This window comes from Molothrus ater, chromosome 3 (assembly GCF_012460135.2).
Source record: "Molothrus ater isolate BHLD 08-10-18 breed brown headed cowbird chromosome 3, BPBGC_Mater_1.1, whole genome shotgun sequence".
Taxonomy (NCBI): domain Eukaryota; kingdom Metazoa; phylum Chordata; class Aves; order Passeriformes; family Icteridae; genus Molothrus; species Molothrus ater.
Window position 1 is genome coordinate 106,964,556 of NC_050480.2, and position 26,612 is coordinate 106,991,167.

Below are 26,612 nucleotides of genomic sequence, written 5' to 3' on the forward strand. Positions count from 1 at the left end.
CAAGTTTTTATTGATTTTATTTAGAAGTAAAATAAAACACGACATTTCCATCTAGAAACCACTGGCATATGCTGCAGTAAATTCAAACATGGAGAGGTGGGCTTAGCTTTTCAGATTCCTCCCAAATTCAGCTCCCTCCTGTTGCACTGGAGCTTTGTGCAAGCTCGGACACACCTGAGGACACAAGTGTTTAAGGCAGCTGCTGGAGCTCGAGCTTATCAGCAGATGGTGCTTCAAAGACATCATCTTCAACACTTTCCTCTATGGGCTTCATCTTTGCTGAAGTTCTCAGGTAAGGAGATGTGCGGCCCGGGCCTGTCACAGGTACAAAGAAATTACCAGTTAATTTAACAACACACACCTGCTACCTAGACCTATCTGTGACAAAGTGGACACAATCTGATGATCCTGCCCCAGTTGCTTCATGGGAGGATTTCTAAGTGAAGGTTTCTTTGTTATCTGGCCAGAGGCACCAGGAAATTCTAGACATGGAACAGCCACACTGCTATGAACCAGCAGTGCCTGCTGCTAACCACAGACACAGCATTCTCCCCAAGTGCAGGGGGTGCCCCTGCTTGTTCCCCAGAGATCATTTTCTCACCCTTACACACTGACCCATCTCCATTCAGCTACAGCAACACGAGTGGCTGCCCCAGGTACAAAGGGTGTGTACATCTGCACACTGGCCTGGCTGCAGGGAAGGCTCCTCAGAGCACCGGGCAAACCTTGGATGGACACATCATCAAAGCTACAACTGCCTCTAAAGCATTAAGTCATAGAATGTGCTGAGTTGGAAGGGACTCATCAGGATCAAGTCCAGCTCATGGTCCTGGGCAGGACATCCCAAGAGTCACACCATGTGCCTGAGAGCATTGTCCAGACACTCAGACACAACACTCTCAAACTCTGCCAAGCCTGGTGCTGTGACCACTTCCCTGGGGAGCCTACCCAACCACCCCCTGGGTGAAGAGCCTTATCCTAAAAGCTGACCTAAACCTCCTCTGACACATCCTCATAAGTTTTACACAGCATGATATGTAAAACTTATACAAGATTTATACCCCCATAAACAACCACAGAGAAAACAAGATTTACAGGCAAAGGCCACATAAATCTCACTGCAACAAAACTACCTTTTAGAAAGGCAGCAACTTGCCTGCCAGAGCAGGGCTCACACCACAGCTATCCCTGTCAAGACATTAAATGGAGTTTTTGTGCAAACTACCTCTATTGCAGTTAAATTTTCAGTATGAGGGGTCAAACCAGAGAACTCCTTTGAATCATCAGCTGAACAGTTCTGTTTTCCATTGTTCATTCTGAAATAGAATCTACAGTTGGACATGTATTTTTCTCAGTACCCTCTTGTAGACTTAGACCACCACAACAGTATGAGGTTGCAAACAGCTAGTATATCATGACCAAAAAGATTATGGACATCTCTGAAATCCCATTTGAGAAGAAAACACAAGAGATAAAGGCCATGCTAACAGACTGTTTGCATACAAGCTAAAAATTTAAATATTCTTGAAAAAAATATTAATAGCTGTAACACACTCTTATTTTTAAGAAACATTTATCAGATATACAGAAAAGTGCTGTGTTAAGGAAGCCCACTTATGAGCAAAGACTCATTTACACTAAACTAGATCACATTTACACTGTATGTGTTACACACAGAGAACTATACAGACACAGGCAACACCAGCAAGTTACAACACAAATGCATTTTTAAGTCACATTCACAAAGAGACTGTTTGGAACTGGCGTTTCAGAACTTTTTATGTTAAAAATGTATTAATGTTTTCTTCTGAGATTCAAAAATTACTGAAACTGCCACAATACAGGGTTACTCAAGCACATTTTTAGACACTGAAATTATGAAACACTTCTTCCCAGACAGATGTGTTTTATGGCCTAAGCAAAGGATACCTGCATCAATTAATTGGCTAATGTGCCCCACCCGACATCTGTGGGTACATTTGGATACAAAACTGGCTTTTCTGGGAGACACCTAAAGGAAAAAGGGTGCTGAAAATGCTGAGTTACAGTTCCAGCTTCATTTTTTTGTAGATCTTTGTTTCAGTGTAGTTTATTGTTATTTTTAAAATGGTTTTCTTCTGTTTAAAGCCAGTTAATTCTCTCCAGAAAACAGGAGTAAGTGGCCATAAGTTTCTACAACAGGATCCAATATAAGGTCTAATTAGCTCAGCCTGTTTGTTTCAAGGACATGCTCTTATTTGCTCCAAATACAAAATTTTGTCTACTGATGCCATTATCCAGTGTTGGACAGATGTTCAAGTGACTGAGTCAGACCTTCCTTTCACTACATTTTGTTGCTCTTTCTTGTGGGCCTAAACCAAAATACATATTAAAATTCCTATGAAATCCAATCCTGCCTTCAACCACAAGCAGGGAGCATATAATTTGATAATACCACTAAAAGCATTACCAAACCAAAACCTTTTACATTCTTGCTCAGCTTAGAAGTTAACAAATACAGATGGACACACCAGCAAATCTGAGATGTCTAAAACAAGTACCACAGAAAAAGAGACTGTATCTCTAATAAATATGTGAATGGCTGTCAAGAAATAGAATTACAGAATAGAAACTAATATCAAAATATTATTTAAAGGACTGACATTCAGGTGAAACTAGGCTTGTGATCAGGTTAAACTATTTTGGTTAACTCAAATTCTGGAAAAAGAGATACCTCTATTTCACTTACTAATGAATTACATACAGATGGACCATGGATGTCAAGCACAAGTGTGACATGATAAACAAACCCCACTTTAATACCTTTTTGAGGATGCCTGCTGAGTTAATGTGATGTTATCAACAGAAAACATCATGCTGCAAACGACTCACTCCGTAAGCATTATAGAACTCTTGCTGGTTATTTCCTTAATATAAAAGCAAACAGTTAGTTGGGTTTCTTAATTAATTAAATTAAAAACATACTTTTGTTAGTAATTGTAGCTTGGGACCTACTAATTAGTAATTTTAACCCTTTTATTACTAAACATTTTGAAATAGGATTAATATTAATTTCTTGAGAAAATGAGTCAAAGCTTATCATTTATAGGACTGATAAATGCATAATTTAAAAAGATAGGATTATACAAAAATATAAATGCTCATTTTTTCAAGAATATGGAAATTAGAAGAAGAAAACTTATTTGGATTATAGTAGTCAAAGTTATATTTGTAGTGGGAGGCTTTGTCCACACAACAATCACCTAGCAATGACAAAACAGTATTCCTATAGAGTTCCTGTACAGGTAAGTTCCCTTCATTCATTTTTCATTCTAATTTTATAAAAAAAAAAAAATCACATTTCCATATGTTTCTCACAAAATATTTTGAGGATATTGGATTGTGTTTTCTTGTTCTAAATTAACAAATGTATGCCTGTAGAAGGAGGATCTGGGGAACAGCACTGGAACTGCAAGCCTCAGCATGTGCCTTATAGGAAATCTTAAAAAAACAGACAAAAAAATACCCCAGCTGTTGCACTGAGAGCACCCAGCAGAAGATTTTTGGAAACATATCAGTGACAAGGCAAATGGCAGATTTTTTTTTCAGTTTTCCCTGTGATCTGAAAAAAGTGCATATGTGGCCACAATCCATACTGAATACAAATCTTTAAGCAGAGCTCACCTTGGTAGCAACCCCATCATTGGCAATGACAGTACCCAGGAATAACTAACAAACTATTTTGGTAAAAAACAGAGATTGAAGCATTACAGTTTGAGGAGATGAACAAACGTTTCACAGAAGTCAGAAATTTCACAATCAAAATAGAAAGAAGAAATAAATAACAATACTTTCTGAGTCGTGTGTGCAATGGTATAGGGGCAATTCCTCTGCCTCCCCAAAAGTAAGGGAAAGTGTTGGACTTGGGAGGCTGCTGACTCAGCTGGGCTGAGGAATTTCTGAACATAAAAGACACATAAACCCCTTCTCTTGGGTAAAGCACACCCTGTATACAAAAAAAAAAGGTACACAAACCAAGGAAAAGTACAACAGAGAAAAGTGTATTTATCAAGTATGTGCTAAGCACAAGTGCATCTTGCAGATTTATACAATTACAGCTGAACTTGTCATGCATTTCAAGTACTTTCTCCCAAAGCTGAAATACTGGTGTAAGAGTTTTGCTGTTAAGCCTGAAAGAGACACTTTAATTCTAACCAATCACACAAACACAGTTTTACAGTTTCTGAGTGTGCAAGTTCACCCAAAGGCTCTCTATGCAAAGGAGTGGCTTCAATTTCACAGAACTTTGCTGTGTGTGGAACAGGTGAAAAGCCACTCGAGGGTTTAAAGGCAAAGATCAGAGAACAGACCAACACAGGAGACTTCACAGCAGGAATCTCTACAGGCTGCCTGATCAAGAAGAGCAAGGAGAAGGGAGCCTTCTTTCAACAACTGGATCACAGGCCTTGGTGCTCCTGGGGAGTTTTAACCAGCCTGGGATCTGGTGGAAAGGCAACAGGGCTGGGAGCAGGCAGTCCAGGAGATCTCTGGAAGGTAGCAGACAATTCCTTCATGATTGATGAGTCAGCTAGGGAAGGCACTCTGCTGGACCTGTCACTGATGAACAAGGAAGAACTCATCAGGGAGCTGAAGGCTGCTGGCAATCTTGGCTGCAGTGTCCAGGAGCTGGTGGAGTTTAAGATATTGAGTGGCAAGACAAATAGTTGAATTACAACCTTACAGGACAGGGGACTGTGGCTTGCTCAGGGTTTTACTTGGCAGGAGCTCATGGGACAAGGCCTGCAAGGACAGACCATTCCAGTGCACAAAAAGCTGAGCAAGCATGGTAGAAGGCTGGCATAGATGAATAGGAAAGTTCTGACAGATCTCAAACAGACACACACAAAGTGTAAGTGGGGATGAGCTCCTTGGAGGAAACACAGAACCATGGCCCAAGCATGTGGTGATGAAATGAGGGAAGCTAAACCTCAGCTAGACCAGGATCTAGTGAAGGGCAACAAGAAAGGCATCTACAAATAAATCAGCAAGAAAAGAAAGACCAGGGTAACTGCAAGGCGAGAGTTTGGTAATACACAGGACACAGGAACATGAAAAAGTCTGAGACATTCAGTAACGTTTTTGGTTTGAGTTTTTTCTTTAGAAGTTTGTCCTGAGGCTTGTTGGGACTCTGCATCCAGAGGGAGAGACAGAGAGTGATGTTTGACCAACAGGAAACCTGGACTGAATTAGGAGCACCTCAAGTCCACAGGGTGAACACAAGATTGTGGAACCACATGGGCTGCATCCAAGGGTGCCAAGCATTGGCTGATACAACTACAAGGCCCCCTCTATCATCTTGGAAAGGTGATTGAAGTCAGGGGACACAGAGAAATGCCAACATCACAGCCATTTTAATGAAAGGCAAGATGGAACACCCAGGCCTAATAGTCTAAATTCATTTCCCAGGAAGATTATGGAGCTTGTTTTCCTGGAAGCCATGCCCACAAGCACACAAGGGATGGGAAGGTGACTGGGGAAGCCATCATGGATGTTGATTTCATCTGACCACTCTGGCCACCTTCCACCTTTGGTGGTGAGATGATGGCCTCTATGTATGAATGGAGTACAGGGGATGCTGTTTACATGGATGGTAGCACAGCCCTCCACAGCTCTGCCATTGGGTCCTTCCAGACAAATGGGAAACAGACTGGGTAGATGGGACTATAGCTTTGGTGGAACATCTGCTGTACTGCCAAGTTCACAGGGTGGTGAGCAGCAGTACAAAATCCAGCTGTCAGGTGGTTGGTTACCAGCAGTGTTCTCAAGGGCCAAGGCCTATAATAATCAAGATATGAATGGCCTGGTTGATGGGATGGAATGCACTCCTGCCAAATTCACAGACAAAAGCCAGGTAGTGAGGGAAACTGCTGACAGGCCAAAGGGTAGGGCAGTGAGTCTGGACAGGCCATTGGAAAAAGAGAAAAGAACTGACAAAAACGACAAGTTCATGAAAGACAAATCCCTGAACCCGGGACATGACACACCTACACAGCATTACAGCCTAGGCCCCAGCTGGCTGGAAAGCAGCTTTGCAGAAACATACTGTGGTGGACACAAAATGGAACACAAGTCAGCAGAGTGCCCCTGCAGTGAAGTGTGCCATTCATATATTGGGCCACATTAGCAGCATATATTGAACCATATAAGCAAGAGCATAGCCAGCAGGTCAATGGAAGAGATTAATCCTCTCTATCTGGCAATTGTGAGCCAGGATCTGGAGTGCTGCATCAGTTTTGTGCCTCCCTGTACAAGAAAGACATGGACATACTGGAGCAAGAGCAGCAGAGTGCAACTCCAGAGGCTGGAGCAGTGATGGAGAGGCTGCAGGAGCTGGGTGTGTTCAGCCTTAGGAACAGAAGGCTCCCAGGGCTTCTGACTCTTGTCTTTGGCTACCTAATGGAAGGCAACATAGAAGAGAGAGCCAGACTCTTCTCAGAGGCATACGCTAAAGAAAGAAGGAAAACAAGCATGAGTTGCAATAAGGGAAATTTTTTCACTGTGAGGGTGTTAAGTCCCTGGAACAAGTTGCCCAGGGAGGCTGGAAAATCTTCCAGCTTGGAAATATTCTAATCTTCACTGGCCATGGCCCTGCTCTAGCTGATATTGCTTCGGACAAGAGGCTGGACCTGATAATGTCCAGAGGTCTCTCACTACCTCAACTACCTCTGAACGTCCTTGCAGCAAACATGGGAGAAAAAGAAAGCAGCACTGGAATTTTCATCAAACTATATCCCAGATGTCACCCTTGATGTTCTAGTAGGGTGAAGCATTAGCAGGGCTTTTTCTTCCATCTATCTGGGCATGCAGACTACACCAATGTTAAGGAGTAAAACCAGATAGGCCCCCAGGTCTGAAGGTATTACTGGATGAGAACTGTGAGGAACACAATGGAAAACAGATAATTAAACAGAAAGATGCAAATATTTGAAAATATTTCCTCCTCTTAGCAGAGACTTCAACCATAACAAATAATATATAACAAATAACAATAACAGTGTTTTTTTTCTCATATATTTGAATTCAAATCACTAAAAAATAATATTTACAAAATCAAAAGAAATAATCCTATATGATCCTTTTAAATGCTGTTAAACTAACAGCTTATGCCAAATGCAAAAATAGAGAATCCTCTGGGGCTTTTTTATTCAAATACTGCTTTCAGAATTCAGGCTAATGTTAATGTTTAGATTCAGGTGATCTAAAAACAAATGACAGCAAAAGCCTAGAAAGAATAATTTAGAATGTTTTCATAAAGGAATAAATTAAAAGAATAGAAGTAAAAAGGTCAGACATGGTTTCTTCTCTCACCTCATCTGTTCTCTACTACTCCTGTCATACAAAGCACAGCAGAGGAGAGCCTGACAGGATACTTGGAGATTTTCCAGGTGACATCAAAATATTGGTTGTATACCACATTCCTCCAGCCTCTGCCAATACAAACTATCTCAGGAGGAAAAGTAGGACACAAGTTGCTGAGGGAAAATGTTTTGTTTGGGTTTTTAGTTTCTACAAGCACCAGTGACAGAACAAAGGACATACTACTGTGACTGGCACTGTACCTTCAGTTTTGCCCCATTACTATAAACATTCCATATTATGCCAAAGATTATTACTACACACGTTGTGGTCTTTTCCCAGTATGTACATGAGGTATCTGCATTTAGAACACAAAATCTCATGCATCTGACTGCCCTGTAGTTAAGTCCCTTAATTTAGCTGCTACAGCAGCACCCAAAAAGCTACAGGCTGCTCCCACAGAGGACAACAGGAGTTCTGCAGTGTCTCTAATGGTCAACCTGAGCCATATTCAAAACTGGCACAAACTATCCTGAGCACTCACGAAGAGAGGATGCAGAGGAAGTCCCACGAAGGAACATCTGCAGGCCATCCTCGCTGTCACTGGTGCTGGCCATGCTGTTCCTCATCTGCATCACCGAGAGCTGAGAGCAAAGGCTGGGCTGCCGGTCAATCTTCTTTGAAGCCTGAAAAAGAAAATAAATGGTTACTTTAAAAAAAAGATATCAAGTAAGTTAAAATAAAAATGGAAAATTACTACTTCCCTTGTGATAGATGCTCCGGTCTCAGCCACGATTATACAAGAAAATTGTTATAGGAGAAGATTCTATGCAGTGGAAATCAATTTAAATGACAATAGAAAATGCCAGTAATATACTGGAACTGGAACATTGACAAGTATGAAACTGCACATTAATTATTCAATCTCAAATCGCTTTTGTACTGAAATTTTCATGTATTTTCTTACAGAAAGCTTGGGTTTTATTATCTGGTAATTCATTATTTAAGTATGATGCTCTGCAATTAAATGTAGTCTTTATGATGAAGCTGATCCTCCTTGCTAAACAAAACAGCATGCTATATATAGAGGCAATTTATACCTTAACAGAAGCATGGTTATCTTCCTGGCTTTTCATATCATTATGTTAGAAAAGTGGTGAATGTCCCTCCTTCCCAGGAGATGACCATTTGGCTCTTGATTCTACTGCAGCCTAAGTGCATCAGGTGAGCATTATCTTCTCCCTGTCAAATGGTCTGAGGAACTTCCATTTTGCTTTGAGAAGCCTTCCTGAGAAGCCCTTATGAAGCCATACATTGTACCTTGTAAGGTATCACTGCAAGCCAGAATGCTATTTTAGGTGTATGTGAAAGGTAGCAATCAATGACAAAACTATAATGGATAACTCCACTTTATGGAATTTGACAAGTCAGGAACTAGAATCCTATTTCATGCAGAACAGAATGACTATTTTCCCAATACCAGTGAAAGTCTCTCTAGGTAGGAGAAAATCACAAGTTTTCTTACAAAATAAATTATACTTTATTAGTATATTTAATACAATACACTTTTAAAAATAAATATATTTTTAAAATAAATATACTTTTTAATAAATAAAATATACTTTTCTGTTTTCCAACAAAAAATTACTTGATAGTTTTACCTTCTTACTACCATATTGAATATGAATAATCAATACTCAATTGATTTCCCTATGTACACAAGTCAACCCCAACATTTTCTGATGAGATTGACAACAGTTAAAAGACATCAAAGACACCAATAATATTTATATTTGAAAGTGAAGCTTGTGAGAGGTAATATGTACATAGAGTGCTGGCAATGGGAAAATTAAGATTTTATTTAACAATTCTCTCGCCGAGTTACGTAGGAAGAGCTCATGCAACAGGAATTTTATTTTAGGAAGAATAATAAGATACTACAAATTTCCCAAATGCTCATTCAATTTTTACAACATACATTTTCAAAACTTACTATAATAAACCAGATATAATAATCTTAAATTTATGCGAATTTTGCAACTAAAAACAAAGACTCAGTACAAACTGAAGTTGAAGTGTGCAGATGTTAAGTGAAAAAAGGGGCAAAATTTGTTGGATTTTCTAATTTTTCAAAATTATGATAAGGAATAAGTAAGGAGACAAAATGAAAGTAAAGCAAGGTAATTCATATTCATGAATATGAGTACACCCAGACCACTTAATGTTTTATATATTTATAAAGATAAAAATTATATTTGTTTATATTTTATATGTATTTCATGATTCCTTCCACTAACTGCATCATATCAACATAATGTTTGCTTTTTTTTTTTTTTTGCATTGGCAACCCTCAAAGACATGTTGAAATTATTCTTCCTGGCAATCAGTATTACATAATTGTTTGCCCCCAGTAAGAAATTTTTTTAAAGGGAAAAACTCTGAAGCTTCTTTTTACAAAGACACTAATTTGTTAGTGAGAAGGGATATCCAGGGAGAAGCACCTTTTAAGCTACTGGCATCACATCCAATTGTTAGGCAGAAATATTCCCACAAGCTGATCAGTTCTGAATCTCAGTTACTCATCTTTCTTGTACATTACTGTGCTAACTTTGCTAAATATTGCTTCTGACACAAATGTTGCACTGACTCACACCTTGGCACTAAAAGGCCACGAGTGTGCATTAAGTAGCTGACAGCAGCAAGTTAAAATAAGGTGCTTTAAGAGCATTCAAAATTGAAATAAAAACACATTTGTATGTGGGAGGAAAATTTCCAAACAACACTTGAAGTTGCTTACCTTGTCATTTAAAGTTGGGTCATTCAATGAATAAAGTTTATTCGTAATATCTTTGCCAATAAGGTACTTAAAGATCTCATAAAGAAATGGCTCAGACTCCAGAAAGAAAGTCAGCCTTTCCCTGGACCAGCACAGGAACTTGCAGTTATCATCTGCAATAATGGTGACCTGGAAAAAAAATACATGCTCAGAATTAGTACATTTAAAAATTCAAGATGAGCCATAAAGATTTTTGGTATCTCTTTATTGTGAATGTGATATTTACAAATGTAAAAATTCTCAGCAATTTCTTATCATTATATTTTTAACTGATATGTGTAGCCAGTTTGTTTTACAGAAAACCTGGGGGACAATAACAGGGGAAAATCTCTCATGAGTTCCCAAACCTAAAAACACTTATGTAAGAGGAAATTTATTTATAAAGTCCGTCCTATAGTGATGACAAGCACTTGCAGTAGGCCTATATGTAGCTTGGTTTTATTTTACATCACTGTCACCAAACAGGAACAACGGGTGTCACCTAAAAGTCTCCATCAAAGAGTTTTTAGTGATTTAAAAAAAATATTTCCATCTTCCTCTTATAACTGTCAGCCCTGCTGATCCCACAAGTACAACCCTGTAGCAGCTGAGCCAAGGCTCTGTTTGCTCAGTTATTGATAATCCAGTTCTGGGTAGTTACAGGGGATTTTGCCCCCCTCTCACGGGACGATGGACTTGCCAGGTTCATCCCCCTGTGCCAGCAGAGGGCAATGCCACACCAAAACCCACACGGGTCATACCCAGGGGCAGGTTTTGCAAGGGGGAGTCAGGCATCTATGAAGAAATCAAAATCAGGTGCTCTCTGCTTTTACAGGATAACATTACATTCTTTAAAAATTTAAAAAATCCGTTAGATCCTAGAAACAATGAAATACTGTCATATATCCATGGATTTTTAACTCCACAGACTGTAATATAAGCCCACAGGCTGAGGAAGAATTCACCAGCATTGCCAGCAGATGGGGTCCTTAAGACTGAATCCGTGTGCTCCTGCAAGGCTGCTGGTGTTCACATGGCAGTAACAGCAGAACCCACGAATAAAGGACACACACTGCTCCAGATCACAGTAACTCCTAAGGCAGGCAGGAGCTGAGGCACGACCCTCTTCTCCTGGGAGGGCCCGATGATTCCTACCCGGCTGCTCCCAGGAGGAAGGGGCTGTGCCGGGAGCGCAGCCGGGCTGTGGGAGGCCCCAGTGCTGCAGGGTGGGTGCATCTGGACAAGTCTCTCCCCTGGCACTCAGCCCAGCGTTCATATGGAACATATGACACCAATCACTGATTTTAGAGTCTGCACTGCTCTGCCTCCCTCCCCTTCTGCCACGGTAGCAGTGTGGATGCACCAGTCAGTCACAGGCTGGTCATTATCACACACACCTAGCTAAAGAACATCAAGAAAGAGGTAGCAAAATAGCCATTTATATGGGAAAAAAACACCATTCTCTGAAAGTATTCCACCTCCCCAAACTATAATAAAATATATTTCATATACTAGCATAATTACACTGCTACAGAAATATACCCTTATTGTTCCCCATATGAATATTTTTATTCAAAATACTGAGATAATTCTCAGCTTATGTTGCTTTAACAAATTGCAAAATGACAGAAGTATTAATACACTTTTATAAATACCAATTTCTAATTACTAGTGCCAGAACTTCTAGACTTTAATTATTACAGTAGTTCTTTTTCCCTTTTCTTTTTTTGAACCTCTGACGAGACCTGTTCATATCATCTTTTTCCATCAAAACTGCCTCTTAAATTATTTGTCCTGAACAATCTCCTAACATAAAACAAACTTAGAAACAGTAAAAGAGAATAAAATAGCAAAAGCTAGACTGCTCAATACACACCATTATAATACTGTTTTGCAGCATTTAAAAGTTATTCTTGACATGGTGCATCTGCAAACACCTATACTAGAAGGATAGCAAAATTATGCAAGTCAAATAGTTCACTGTTGATCAAATTTATACTGTATTTTTTTAATGGTCTCACCAGCTCATGTCCAGTGACATTTAAAACAAAATGTACCTGGAATTTCTCACCCCGGTTCATCTGCGTTGATCGAAATTCAGGAGAATCTATAAAGGCACAGGGGTAAATATTATGCAGAAAATGCCCTCGATAAGACACCTTCATTCTGGAAATAAAAATGTATGAAACAACATTTTAAACTCATGGAGGCTGATTAATTTAATCAAAAATTGGGTAGGACTACTGACTGTGGTAATGCAGTAGGTAACAGGAATAAATACATTCATCTTCTGGAATATCACTCCCAGAGCTACCCTGTTTTCTGCCTGATTCCAAGCAGAACAGGCTGCCAGACAAATAGAGAATTGATGAACATGCATGTATCCACAAAACATTGTTATTCAACATGAGAAAGGTCATGTTACACAGCCAGACCAGAATCAGGCTTCCCTTAGGTAAGCAGCTTTGTGGTAATGAGTAAGAAAAGCAATGAAGCCTGACATCACTGCTGCTGTACACAGAAACTGGTTAAAATATTGGCCAGAATTTAGCATAAGTTTCAAGATTACAGCCTGGCCATGGGCATGTTTTACCCTTTCTCACCTGGATTCTGTCTGCCTCTGGGCAGTGCACCTGCCCCTCTCTACTTGCATGTACAAGTGCAATGAATCAATTTCCAAAGATCTGCTGTTTTAAATCCTACTGGAGACATACTACTTCTTCCCTCATGCACTATATTTTTTAACCTTAAAACCTGAGAATGGATGACTAGGATATCTAAGACTCAAACAAATCTCTTGCTTATTTTGCAAGACACTGCCTTTGGTATTACACAAATATAATTCCCACTAAAATCCATGCAGCTGCACACGTAAGTGGATACACAATATGCTCCCAGTAAGAGGTATCACTTCCACCTGAAAATGGTGTCACAAAATAGACTGTAAGTATAGGCTATTTGACTATAGACCATAACATACTACAAACAATTGCAACCTCAATAATTTTCTAATTTATTCAGCCATGACACAAAGCATACAACTGTGCCCAGGCTTTTATAGAACCTACTTCCCCTTCAGCAGGATGCTCAGCCTATCATCAACTGATGTTTTATCTTCTGCTGCATAGGCTTGACCTGTCTTCAAAGTCTGAATGTTGCAGAATTGTCCAGTTAGTCTTTGGAAGAGCTCTGGAGGCACATGGAGAGGTTCAAACATTCTCTTGTAGAGGCTGCTAAGCTCCTTCTCTATCTTGATCTAGATTGGAAAAACAAGAGAGATCAATAAACACAGATGCATTAGTTAAAAATGAGTAAGACTGCACACACGCTTTAGCTTGAGGGACATCTTTGGCTTCATTATGCTTAAGCAAGGAAAGAAGTGGTAAATATGTGATGTCTATCCACAAACACTGCCTGTGATAGGGTGACCAAAACCTTATCTAAAATGAGCCAGTTTGGCATACTGGTACTTTAGAATGCTGTCCCATACAAGTGCCACATTAAATCACACACAAGGAGCCCTCTGACATGTCTGTTGATGCAATAGTGAATAGGAAGGACTTGGGCAAGAATTATGCAGAGGAAAAAAATTAGTTTGTCTTTCACACTGCATGCACACATCACTGTGGCTATCCCTCAGGCTCTCCTGGGAGCCCCTCTCATCCCTGAGCTTCTTGGTTTACTTGCAGTAGAAAAGCAAGTCCTGAAAAACAAACCAATTATATTGAAACCACATGTGAGGGAGGGGAAAAAAAGACCAAAAAACATTGCCAGCTGAACATCCCACATCTAAGAGCCCACCCAAACTCAGGCAGCAGCAATGAGGGAAAGGATGTTGGCTGAAATCCTGAGCCTGGAAGTCTTCCCTGAATGAAGGAAGCAGGGGATGAGACAATATTACAGCCTTCCTGAAAGCAGAGGCAGCCTGAATAAAGCCTGCATATTTGCCATGAGGAAGACAAATTAGAACAATAAGCATCAGATAATGACCAAAAAAAAAAATATACATAGAAGAGAGAATAAGGAAAAACAACCGAGAAAGAATGGCAGAAAAAAAGATAAAGATGCAAGTTTCTGACTCATGTTCAACTCTTCCCCCAGGACCTGCAGGTCCTTTTCTACAAAGCTGCTTTACAGCTGGTCACTCCATGGCATGTGCTGATGCATATTTATTCCTCCCTGGTGCAGTACTCCATATTTTCTATTGAACTCCATGAGATTCCTGTTGATCCATTTCTCCAGCCTGCTGAGGCCCCTCAAGATGGTTTCCCAACCTTCTGGCCTATGAGCCACTCCTCACAGTTTTGTGTCATCAGGGTTCACATATGCCCCACCACCCAGACCATGAATGAAGATGTCAAACAGCACTGGGACTAGCACTGGCTCAAGGTTACACACCACACACTAACATATGTGTAGTACCCAGCTTCAACTGGACTTCCTACCTCTGATTACCACACTCAGCCCTGCCATTCAGCCAGATTCCAGTCCATCTCACTGTGTCCTCTTCCAGGCCACACTTCAACAGATTCTCTATCAGGATTTCATACAAGACAGGGTTGAAAAGCCTACCAAAATTAAGGTTGAGGATATTCACCATTCTCATATCTGGCCAGTCATTTCATCATGGAAGGTTATCATAAATATGGCTTGGGTTGGAAGGGACCTTAAAGATCACCCAGTCCCAACTCCTCTGCCATGGGCAGGGGCACCTTCCACGAGACCAGGTAGCATCAGAGCTTCAACCTGACCTTGAACACTTCTAGGGATTGTGCATGTACAGCTTCTCTAGGCAAGCTGCCCCAGTGCCTCACCCCCCACAGAGTAAAGAATTTCTTCCTAATATCTAATCTAAACCTACTCTCAGTTTGAAACCATTCCCCCTTATCCTGTCACTACATGCCCTTGTAAAATGTCCCTCTCCATCCTTCTTGTGGTTTCCCTTCCAGTAGGGAAGGCCACAATCTGGCCACCCCAAAGCCTTCTCTTTTCCAGGCTGAACAAGCCCAATTCTCCCAGCCTTTCCTCACAGAGCACCTCTTCCATCTCTGTGCTCAGGACCTCAGAGCCCTCCAGGTGGGATCTCATCAGAGCAGTCACTTCCCTCACCCTGCTGGCCATGCTGCTTTTGATGCAGCTTAGGATACAACCGGGGTTCTGTGGCTGTGAGTGCACATTGCCAGGTCAAGTCCAGCCTCTCATCCAGTTCTTCCCTCTAGAGCTGCTGTCCATCTGTCCATCCCTCAGCCTGTGTTGATATTGGGGATAGCCCCAACCCAGTGCAGCACCCTGCACTTGGTCATATTACATTTCAGGACATTTCCATTGGCCCACTTCTCAAGTTTGTCCAAGTCCCTCTGGATGGTATCCCAGCCTTTAGGTGTGTCAAACAACTCCACTTGGTGTCATCTGTAGACTTGCTGAGGGTGCACTCAATCCCTTTGTCTATGTCATTAATGAGGACACTAAATAGCACTGGTCCCAATACAGACCCAAGGGGGACATCACTTGTCACTGATGTCCATCAGAACTCTGAACCTTCGACCATTACCCTCTGGAGGTGACCATTCAATCAGTTTCTTATCCATCTATTATCAGGCTGGTTAAGCATGGCTTCCCTTTGGTAAATCCTTGCTGACCACTCCTGATTACTTTCTTGTGCTCTATGTGCATAGAAATGTTTTCCAGGACTATCTATCCCTTCTTTTCAGAGATCAAGTTGAGGCTGACCATGCTGCAGGTCCCTGGGTTCTCCTTCTTGCCATTTTTGAGGAAAGGAGTGGGATTTGCTTCCTCTGTTCCTCACTCACTTCTCTCAGTCACCACCATTATTCCAAGACTATCAGGAATGGCCTTGCAGTGACAAGAGCTCTTATGGCTGTGTGACATCAGGGCTCATGGATTTACTATGTGCAGTGCATCACCTGACCTAAAGTTACACTGCTTTCACACTGAATCAATTACTAGTTAAATATTCCACAAGCAACTACACTCATATGAAACCCCAGTTTTGAACTTCCTGTATGTTCCTTATGCCACAATCTTTAATCCCTCAGAGGACATCTACACAGACAAAAACAAGGATTAAAAACAAACATGCAAGAGAAACTGTATTATGTTAAGTCCTGAGCTGTTTGATTTCAAAATATGTTCCATATACCCACAAAGCTAGATGACTGTTTTACCATCATGTTCTCCAGGAACTCCCTCATTTTTAACAGCTGTACCAATTTAATTTCCACCTTTCTATAAATGACCACTGCAACTTAAAGAAATACATTTCCATCTGAAAAAGGAATTTACGTAGCTCCCAAGACTCCTGAACCCAAAACCAGGCACACAGACATGAGGGCAAATTTTGGCCCTGGAGTGTTAATCCAATCCCTTAACTAGCACATGGTTCATGTTTCATGATCTTCCTCTAGTGTGTAATGCTTTGAGGGGAAAGCAGGTGTAGCCACTTTCTTAAAGACTGATCAGATTGCAGGCTGGAGCTGTGCTTTAGATGGGCTCCCTTGTAACAGACCATTCCCCCTTCCCAAGCACAGCTGACTGCTCCTCCAGTCATGCTCGTGGGTCATATTCCAAACAAGCCATATGGGTAGGTGTAATGTTTTCTTCAGCAGGGGTTGAAATATTCTGGGATGCTGCCAGAACTCCAAGACAGACTGATTAGAATCAGCTTCCACTCCGACTAAAAAAGCCAAATTTGTAAAGCTCCAAGGAATCAAAACCACTGAAGATTATTTCAGAAAAGAAACTCACTGTGATTTTGCAAGCTCCATTTAATAAAATAAATATTTAACAACCAAACATATCAATTATTCATTTTGTAATATGACTAACTTGTAATTATTCTGTCATTCCTTTCTTTCCTTGGAAAGATCTTTTGTGAGAATTACCAAAACTGATTGAGATGGGCAATACAATAGCTGCAGAGAGAAAAATCTCATTCAAAAATTAGTTCCTAATAGTTTTAAGTTTTTCCCCCCCTATTCTTTGTCCTCTTGTAGGAAAAACAAAACAGCTTTGGGGTTTATAATAAGCATGTTAGACAGCTAAAAAGACCTGTGTGACTATCAGGCATCACTTCAAGTATTCTTGTTGATCATAGTTTGCAGCAAAGATTAATATATATATTTTTAATAATTACTGAAAATATGCATTACAGCAATTAAAATAACATAATATTTTTCATGCAACGTTCATAAATACTGTAATTTCTCAATGGAAAGAAGACTATTGAAATTAAGCCTTAATATGCAAAGAAACAGCACTACCTGGCTAGTCTATCAGATCTAATTTTTGGCTAAGATTTCAAGTTGCTCAGGTCACATAGCACAGCTGATGGTAATCTTTGGGTGAACCTGTGTTCCATATTGGAGAAACACTGCTGTAGGTAGAGCCTCTTCCTTTTTTAACACATGTACTCAATTTATCAACTTGTTGTGGACAGATGCAATTTAACCTTTAGCCCCCTTTTATATGCTGTGGTTGCCTGCCAGAGTGTGAGCAGTGCAGTTTATGGGAGTGCCAAACACCTCAGTCCTGCTGTGGTTACTCTGACACTGGGCAAGGGCTACAGAGAGAGAAAACAAAGTTAAAGGCAGGTGCTCCAGCCCTCCCCCTCTTAGATGCAATTTTTTACCAACTTTGGTGACTGAGTTTATCAGTCGAGTTTCATATTTTCACAAAATTCCTTCTTTTTCTATCCACCCACAGAGTACTTCAATCATTTCTATGACTTGACCTAACTCCTACAAATAATTCTGCTATCAAATTTATTAGAGGATTTCGTGAAGAGAGCTGCCTCTTCAATAGGATGAAACCTATACCATAATGCACCAAGTACCCCAATCTATGCCAACATAGCTTTTAGTAGACAACTGTAATTACAAAATAATGTATTTCCTTCTTCCTTCAGTATTGATTTACACACTGCAGGGTGATTTTTTTTGTTTGGTTGCTTTTTTCACTCAAGCTCAAACCAGCACATCATCCTCCCAGGATGCTTTTTCACTCACCAATAACCTTTTATTTAGATTTTTGGAAAGGGTTGGGCAGGTACAAATTCAAGGACCATTACCTATGTTTAAGGATGCCACAATTCACTTTTAAAATACAGGTAAGATTAAAGGTTTGGTTTCCAGGGAAATGGGTTTCTATCAGCTAAGCACTCCATTTTGCAATAATTTCTCACTTTGGTGGCCATTTCCTGTCCCATTTGACAGAAGATTAGAAGCCTCAAGATCTATTAAAAAGGCTTAATTGGTGGGGGTTTGAAGGGAAGTAGAACATGCTAATTTGGCTGAGGGAAAAGACTGCAAATAAATTAATCCCATATTAGAAACTAGAGTACCTGCATGGGATATTTAAAGTGGACAGCTACAGAGTAGGTAGAGTCTGGCCTCACTGGCTCTCCCTTATCTATCTCCCTTATCACAACTGGTATTTTGTGTGTGTGCTGGACAGCATGGCCATGGCCACCTAGCAGAAATACAATGCAGTTCCATCATGTACTGCATCTCAGTGGTGACATAAATCAATTGAATAGGCTGAAAAAATAGCATTAGTAATTAAATTTAGTAACTAAAGAGGAAGTTACCCTTTAAGTACCCTTCAAGAGCAATTTGAACTAGAAATATTTACTACACATCTACAATTGTCTAGTAACAGATCAGTCTAGCTTGTTTTAAGCTACTTCCTAGGCAAGACAGAAGTCAAGCTTCATGCTGCCTTGCCAGCTAATTTCCTAGATGCTTTCTTGCACAGGCAATGTTGAATTGGTAAAGAGCTTATTTCCAGGTAGGTTCTGTTTTCTCTTTTTTTTTTTTTTTGGTACAAGTTGTTGCACACTTTCAGAGTGTGTCCAGAGTGTGATTTTGGGCCAAACACAAAAGTATTCTGCTGAAAATGTCTACTAATCCATTGGTTTGTCCATCAAAAATGGGGAAAACTTCCCTTTGTTGCATCTTACTAGAGTGCTTGTGAAATTTATCTGTTATACATACCGGTCTCCTTTTATACACAAGGTATATGAAATGCAAAAGGTTGACAACCAAAAACACAGAATTCCAGATCATTATGTCCAAGGCACAACGATAGAGTGTAGCCCAAATGATGAATAATGCACATCCTGTAAAAATTAACAAAAAAAGAAGTTAGATTTCACCAAATAATAAACATTCCTAGAAAACCACCAAGAATACATCCACTGAGTATAATTACACTGAAAAGCAATATATTCTACAAACTTTAATACAGTTAAGCTCTCTGGATGAAGGCATGCAGCAGTAGCTAATCACTGCAGTGCTGCAAACAGGCACTGAGGGCAGGTGGACAGACTGCAGCCCTATCACATGGGACTGCAATACTCATTGAAATCACAGTAATTCAGATCAGGATGGGGCAAGCAGAAAGGTGCACTCCACAATGCTTTTTTATTGAAATGAAGTAGAAAAGAGATGGGGGAAAATTAGGCAGCCCACAAAAATTTGTATTGCATTAATTAGACAAAAAAAGGCCTAGAAGTTCACATCTAATTAGCAAGGGAGAGTTGCATAAAAACTTCCTAAAGTCATATGCAGATATTTTTGAAAATTAAAAGAAATTATTATTGCTGATGTGACAAGGTCATATCAGGAACCTGAATTCTCCTGTGTAACATCAAAGACAAAATTTCCAAATGCTGACTCTTTTTTGAGTTGCCTTACTTTGAATAATGACACTTGCTTTAAAAGACAAGGCATCATGTATGAATAGGGATTCCATTTTCAGCCTACTAAGACAATATTTATCAAATGATGGATTATGTATTAGTGAATCTCTCCCAGATAAGTGTGAGCCTACCATCCAACAGAGATGGCTGGAGAGGTCACAGTTATATTTTCCCTTAAGCTTCCTGCAAAGACAAAAAGGAGACAGTGCTAAATGAGTGTTCTTACTCCCTTTCTCCCTGAAAAATGACCTTGACTTAATGAACTAAGTACTCTCTAGTCTGTCTGGGTTGTTAACTGATGAGGCAGTGCTTGCATATGGATTAGAAAAATCAAAATATAGTAACTCTTGATCTGCTTCATAGTTAGACTGCAAGGCACAGGAGGATTCGAAATCTGGATGTATTGAAGAGCAGCAATATTGCAGAGCAGCACAGAGGTGGGACAGGGTGAAAGAAAAGGGAACAGGTCCCTAGGAACCAGGCCTCATTACTCGTTCTGCCCACTGAGTAAATCTGCTCCCTGCTGCCACCCCAGCCTGCAAAACTCTGATCCCCTATCTGCTCATACAAGACCTACAGATCAAAATGGCAGGCCCAGCAAGTGCAGAGCTCCTTTTGCTTTTAAAGCCAAGACAAAAAGCCTTGCAATGCTCAGATCCTTGGTCACCAGCGCAGTGTGTTTTAAGAAGTTACCCTATCATAACTATAAAATAGAAAATGCAAAAGTGTTGTAAATTCAAATAGTTCTATCATAAAATTTACCCACACTATAATGCCAATAAGCCCTCACTTAAATACTTGAGCATGCTCTTGTTGGATTGGATTTATCCTTCTTACACTGCAATGAGTCACTATTCCTGCTTTGATCACAAGGATCTTGTCCCACACAAGGTACAGAGGCTTTGAAATAGCTGTGAGACTGCAATGTTACAAATTGAACCACATTCACTCAGTCTCAAGCATGCCAAATTTAGGTTTTCCTCTCAAGTCAGATTCTGGTGTCACAAGATTCCTACAGTGGCAGAAGAAACACAACTGGTATCAGAACACAGAATACACTCCCCATCAAAAGGCTGCACTTCTAAATCAGCAATGAAAATAATGCTGGTGACCCACAAGTGGCACAGGCTTGAACCTACATTAAAAGAACACTTGGGGTCACAGCAAGCTCCTCAAGGAGAAGCTCTCATACCTCAGACACACTAAGCCAATTCATCTGCCAATACACAGTCCCAGTACTTACTTGAAATCTAAAATCAAGGTCTTAATGACCAGACATAACTGATTAGAAATAAGTGGATTTTAAACATCCAGTTACATCTGACATAAATGATGTCCACTTGTTTTCAAGCTGACATCTTCATAGTTTTGCAAATTGTAGTTCTAGAAAGTTTTAAGAGCCAAGAGTAATATAATCTTTCTAAAAAAAGGTGTATCAAGGTCAAAACAGATCCAGTCTTAGACCAAAACCACCTTCATCAGAGCATAATGGCAATTAACAGAGGCAGTAATTTCACTATAAGCTGCAGAGACCAGCTCCATAATGGTCAAACCCAGCCATTTGTGTCACACTCCTGTTTCCAGAATAATCCTCCTACCTATGGTGAGCAGGCCTCGCAGAAGAATCATATGAAGATTCAAAGTAGTTGGAATAACCAGCCCAACTGCAAAGCAAATGTTTGCCACGTGGAAAACAAGATGATGAATCTCTTTCCAGTTTTCACATGCAGTCTCATTGAGAGGATCAAGGGTGGAATTTTTTAAGTCTGGAACAAAACCTAGTGGAGTAACAGTGAGTGGGCTCATTGCTGTAGTATTCATCTTGGAGACTCCTGCAAGGAGAGGAAAAAAATTCACTATGCATTCAACTGAAATATAGCAGACATACATATGGATTTTAGAGTTATTCTTTCCCTTCCCAAGATATATTTTCCATTAGCATTCACGGAAAAAAATATAAAAAATGCTTTAAAAGGGTAAGCTAGGTCTATAGTTCAGTAGTGCTCTTTCACCTAAATCATAGCTACCAAAACTGAGAGGCTGCTATGTCTGCTGCCAGTCTTTTAGGGAAATCACTTGGTCTACACAGTTTGAACAAGCTTGCAAGACCCTTGTTTGTGTGTGGGACTACTGGAGAAATTGAGACAAAGACTATTTCTAATCTAAACATACATTGGATGTTTTTGTTGTTGTAATAATAAATATAACACATATAGCTTTTGCCTCAATGAAATGGAAAAATATCTGAGAGCAAATCCCAATACAAAACAAAAAATCACTATTAAAACAAAATACAGGGAGAAACTGGAAGATTTTGGGGCACCATATTTAGAATATTAAAACTGGTCTCTCTGGGTAACTGCAGTCAGTGCTACAAGCTCTACAGACGGTCTCCTGAATCCAGAGCAGGGCTCAGCTGAAGGAACACAACAGCTCCTAGAGATGTCTGCTGCCAAACACAGGAGAGCCCTGCTTCCAGCAAGGCATGTATGGTCTCTCACTGCCACAGCAGTAGAAATTATATGGAGGTGGGTGTAAGTTCTCATAATGAACTACGTGCACTTCATCATTGAGACAACAAGCTCCATAAAATACAATGCAATGGGATTTGCATTTGATTAAATCCTGTAGAGATAGGGCACGTCCCTGATGTATGTCATCACTAGCTGCCATGTAATTCATCTGCTCAGCAGACAATCCTGGGTCACAGTTAATACACTCTGTTTTCTGCAGACTTGAATATACTCTGAAGCACCTCTGTTAATTGAGAGTGTGTCTTGGCCTGTGAAATAAGCTTCTTGGCCTGTGAAATGAGTTTCTTCATCCCTTCCTTTTATTGTTTTCTCGTGATTAACCTGTGTACAGGGCATAAGCAAGCTGGACAGTTTTCAAAATTAATCAGTGTTTTAGACCCCTTCTGAAAGCAGTGGGAAGAAAGAAATCCTCAACCCTCTCTCACGGTTCATCTCCTATGCCCAGAGCCTGTCACAGCTAAGGCATGCTTCAGAATGTGCAGAGGCATCCTGCAGGATCAAACACTAGCACAGATGCAGTGTATCTCTATCTGGTTTGAAACAATTTTCAAGGAAAAAAATTAACTAATCCTAAACATCTAATCCAAAATACACTATTCACTTGTTTCTTAAGATATCACTTTCCTCTTTTCATTCCTACATTAGTTATTCACAAAGATTAATTAAAATGTGGGGGTTTATCATAAACTCTACACTTAACTGTTAGCAAACATCAGGCCTATCCAAATACACTCCTACTTTCTTTCAGCTCTTCCACATGAGTTCATCAAGAGAGTCATTAGAGCAGTTTCAGTGTCCTGACAAAGCCTCTCACACAGTGAGCCAAAGCCTGAGCCCATGAGAGGCTGCAGGACTGGCATTTTAACGGGCTCATAAACAGGAGGGAATTGCTAACTGGATAACTATGTCTGTGCTCATCTTACACACAGCTCATCTGGTGCTCCTGTTGTTTCCAAACAATATAAACTCCCTACACTAGAACAGCAGGATCTCTAGATCTTTTAGAAAAATCATCAGCTGAGTTTCTACCTATATTCAGCCTTTCACTGCCCAGTCGTGTGCCAGTAAAAGCACCACTTAAAATGCCAACAGAACAAGTAGAGACAACCAAACTCACACACAGATACAGAACCAGGCATAAGTCTTTAAGCTCAACATAAAAAGAGGCTGCAAGAAATAATTTCAGCTACATCTGATTACAGATCAAGGCAGCCTTCCAGATGCTTGATATTTTTTATTAGCAAAATTTTGTACTGCTCCGCTGTGGAAATAGAGGCTACCTGACCCTTTCAGCTCAGCTCTAAAGCATCACACATTAGAAGACTGGAAACCCAATGAACCAAATTAAATATACAGCACCTGACAATCTCATTCTCCTCACAGCCCAGCCAAAACACTGCTCCCTTTGCTCTCCCAGACACTGATGCAACAAATCACCAGCCATAAACTGAAATAATGGGAAGGACTTTCTCCAAATGTTGATCAAGCAATTTAAAGCGTCCACAGTTGTAAGAGGACATTTAACACTTTTGAAGGTCAGGCTTACCTACTAGATTGCCTACATTAGAACCCAGGAACCTAAATCTGCCCACCCCCAGTTTTTTATAAGCTTTGTCTTTACTACCTCAAAGGCTTTATATGAATACCTTCGAACTTCACTTACTACTCACAAACAATAATTACAGCTCCCCTGACATACTGGAAACAGCAGAAACAAGAACTTCTCCATCATGGTGGTATTAAAAAGCTGACAGAAATAGATTGATGCTATCTGCAAAATGACACAAAGACAGACAGACACAGGGTCTGAATTTCAACTAAGGAGGCTGTTTTGGGGATCAGGAGAGAAGGCAGACAGGCAGAGCTACAAGCTGTGACCTGAAGTGCTTGTCTACAGGTAACACCAGAAAGACAAATATCCAAAATGTCAAAAAACAACATCACCGTAATTTTTACATCAATTCTTTAATCCTAGCACCTGCTGTTGCCAAATAATACTGAAGAATGAGGGAAAAGTCTGCAGTTCCATAAAAGAGCAAGCAATTATCATTTTTTACCTTATGCGACCTCAGAAAGCCAAAAATTAATTTGGAAGTACAGATTCAGGCCTTTAAAACTGTAATTATGTCTACTAAGGATTAATATAGCACGACACTACTTAGTCATATGCTTAAGTCTTCAATGCAAAGATATGTATTAATATCAGGAGTTAAAAAAACAATTAACATTGTCAAAACATTTTGTGAAGTTGGGGTAAAACAGCATCCACTGAAATAAAAGCTTTATGGGGCATAAGACAAATCATTAAAAGAGCATTTTTTCATATCCAGTATATATCCATCATATGGATTTAAATTTACCAAACCAAGATTTATAATTCAGATGATTGAGAACTCAAGCCAATTTGTTGTTCAAAGAAGAGGGAAAAAGAGGATATTAAAAAAAAGAAAAACTCGTTGACTTTTTAATATTGAACCTAACAGAAATTAGCGTAGTTTAAAAAAAGGCTTGTTAATTGTTTTTGTGCATGAACTTGATAGAAAGTTAAAGTAATACATGATGATCTTAGGTCAGAAAATACAAATTCTCAGAAAATAAATGAGGTGAGCTTACTCTAGGATTTTGCTATACTCAACAACAGCTTTATACAAGAGACCAAACTTCTGAAAAGCATTCCCAAAAGATTTAGTCTGCAAATATGGGGACACCAATATGGCTTTGAAAAAAGCATGAAGTTTATGGATACCTAAACAACATTCACAGAAGACAGACACGGCAGAAAATCGTAAAACATTTGGTTCTACTATGAGAACCAGTCAGCCAAGCTGATAGTGGGACAGTGCTGAGTGTCCCACTCGTGTCATTACCACTTTATTGAGATTATTCATATCCCACAGCTTTACTGGTCAACATATTCAACTGAGCTTCTTAAATCTTTCAGTAAGCTTCTACATACTTGAGTATGTTTCTAAAACTTGAGTATGTTTTCTATAACTTTGAGTACGTTTCTATAACTTTACAGTCAATGCAATTTAAAAAAAATAATTTAATTATACCTGCAGAACTTTAAACTACTTTTCTATGGACTTACAGCACAGAAGCTGCAGAGATATTTTAGGCAATAATTTTTCTGTGAAGACAAACTAGTAGAGGTAGCATAGCTGAGTTAATTACAGTTTAATTTACCAATTTCCTCTATTACAATGCAGTAAAAACGAATAGGAAAGTGGTATGAGAAAGTACGCTCAATTTGCTCCTTGCAGCAAGTCACATTCAATTAAATGCATCAGCAACTACAGAAATTTGTTCTTCTCTTTGGTCACTTTAATCAAGAGAAAATTTAACAACACGTTCATTCTTCATAGTCAACAAAGTATCACACGGTGAGAAAACCTTCCCCCGCGGCAGCGCAGCCCCGCAGCCCCAAGCGGGGCGGACCCGAGCCTGTGAGCGCCCTGGGGCTCGCTCTGCCCTCCGCCGGCAGCGCTCACGGATGCGCCGGGCCCCCGAGCCCCCGGGGGGGGAGCGCGCCCGAGCCCCCGGGGGGGGGGGAGCGCGCCCGAGCCCCCGGGGGGGGGGGAGCGCGCCCGAGCCCCCGGGGGGGGGAGCGCGCCCGCAGCTGCCCGCGCCCAGCCCCGCTCTGCGCTCGGCAGCTTCACTTCAGCCCACGACGCGCGAACGCCAAACGCACCCTTCGTACCAAACAATCGCGAAAATAATTTTTAAAAACTGAAAAGAGTCGAGCAACTGGTCCCTTTCCCCCCAAAAGAGCCACCTCGAAAGCTGCAACCCGTCCCTCCTCCCCGCGAGCAGGGCACAGGAGAGCGAGCGACCGAAGGGAACGAGGGACCAGGGACGGGACCGCGCGTTCTCCCCGCTGGCCGGGCGGCTTCACAGCGGAGCCTGGCGCCCACCCCTCCTGCCGCCGCCGGTGGAGCGGCACCCCCGGCCCCGGTACACCCGCCGATGCCGGCCCCCGCCGCGCCCCCACCCGCGGTGCCGCCGGCGCACGGCAGGAGCGCCCCTCACCTGCCCCGCGGAAAACTTTCCGGGCCGCCCGGACAGGACGGCCACAGCACGGGGCTGCCGCTCGTCACCGCTGGCGGTCCCGCGGCGGGCACGGAGCCGCGGCTGTGACTAAAATAGGCAGAGGAGCGGCGGGAGCTGCGGGCGGCGCCAGCGGGACCGGCACCGAGCGGCCGCAGCGCGC

At 40.9% G+C, this 26,612-nt stretch overlaps 1 protein-coding gene across 3 annotated transcripts; it reads right to left on the reverse strand.

Moving 5' to 3' along the window:
* Positions 1-26,552, reverse strand: BVES (blood vessel epicardial substance). Of its 3 annotated transcripts, XM_036379958.2 has the most exons (9): positions 26,432-26,552; positions 21,467-21,700; positions 19,162-19,286; positions 13,219-13,406; positions 12,208-12,316; positions 10,133-10,300; positions 7,880-8,021; positions 2,803-2,906; positions 203-315 (listed from the first exon to the last, which is right to left on the reverse strand). In XM_036379958.2, the coding sequence occupies exons 2-8, from the start codon at positions 21,687-21,689 to the stop codon at positions 2,839-2,841; spliced, it is 1,023 nt and encodes a 340-aa protein (XP_036235851.1). In that variant the 5' UTR covers positions 21,690-21,700; positions 26,432-26,552; the 3' UTR covers positions 203-315; positions 2,803-2,838. The 3 variants fall into 3 exon arrangements, with proteins under 3 accessions (XP_036235850.1, XP_036235851.1, XP_036235852.1); XM_036379957.2 differs by lacking the exon at positions 2,803-2,906 and having other exon boundaries at positions 1-315; XM_036379959.2 differs by lacking the exons at positions 203-315; positions 2,803-2,906 and adding an exon at positions 4,025-4,596.
* Positions 26,553-26,612: the final 60 nt, after the last annotated feature.

Coding starts and splice junctions, on each gene's coding strand:
- BVES (XM_036379957.2), bottom strand. CDS start 21,689: ATGAATACTACAGCAATGAGCCCACTCACTGTTACTCCACTAGGTTTT. Junction 19,287..21,466: donor GCGAGGCCTGCTCACCATAG/GTAGGAGGATTA, acceptor TAATTTTTACAG/GATGTGCATTATTCATCATT. Junction 316..7,879: donor TTCCTCTGCATCCTCTCTTC/GTGAGTGCTCAG, acceptor TACCTGTGACAG/GCCCGGGCCGCACATCTCCT.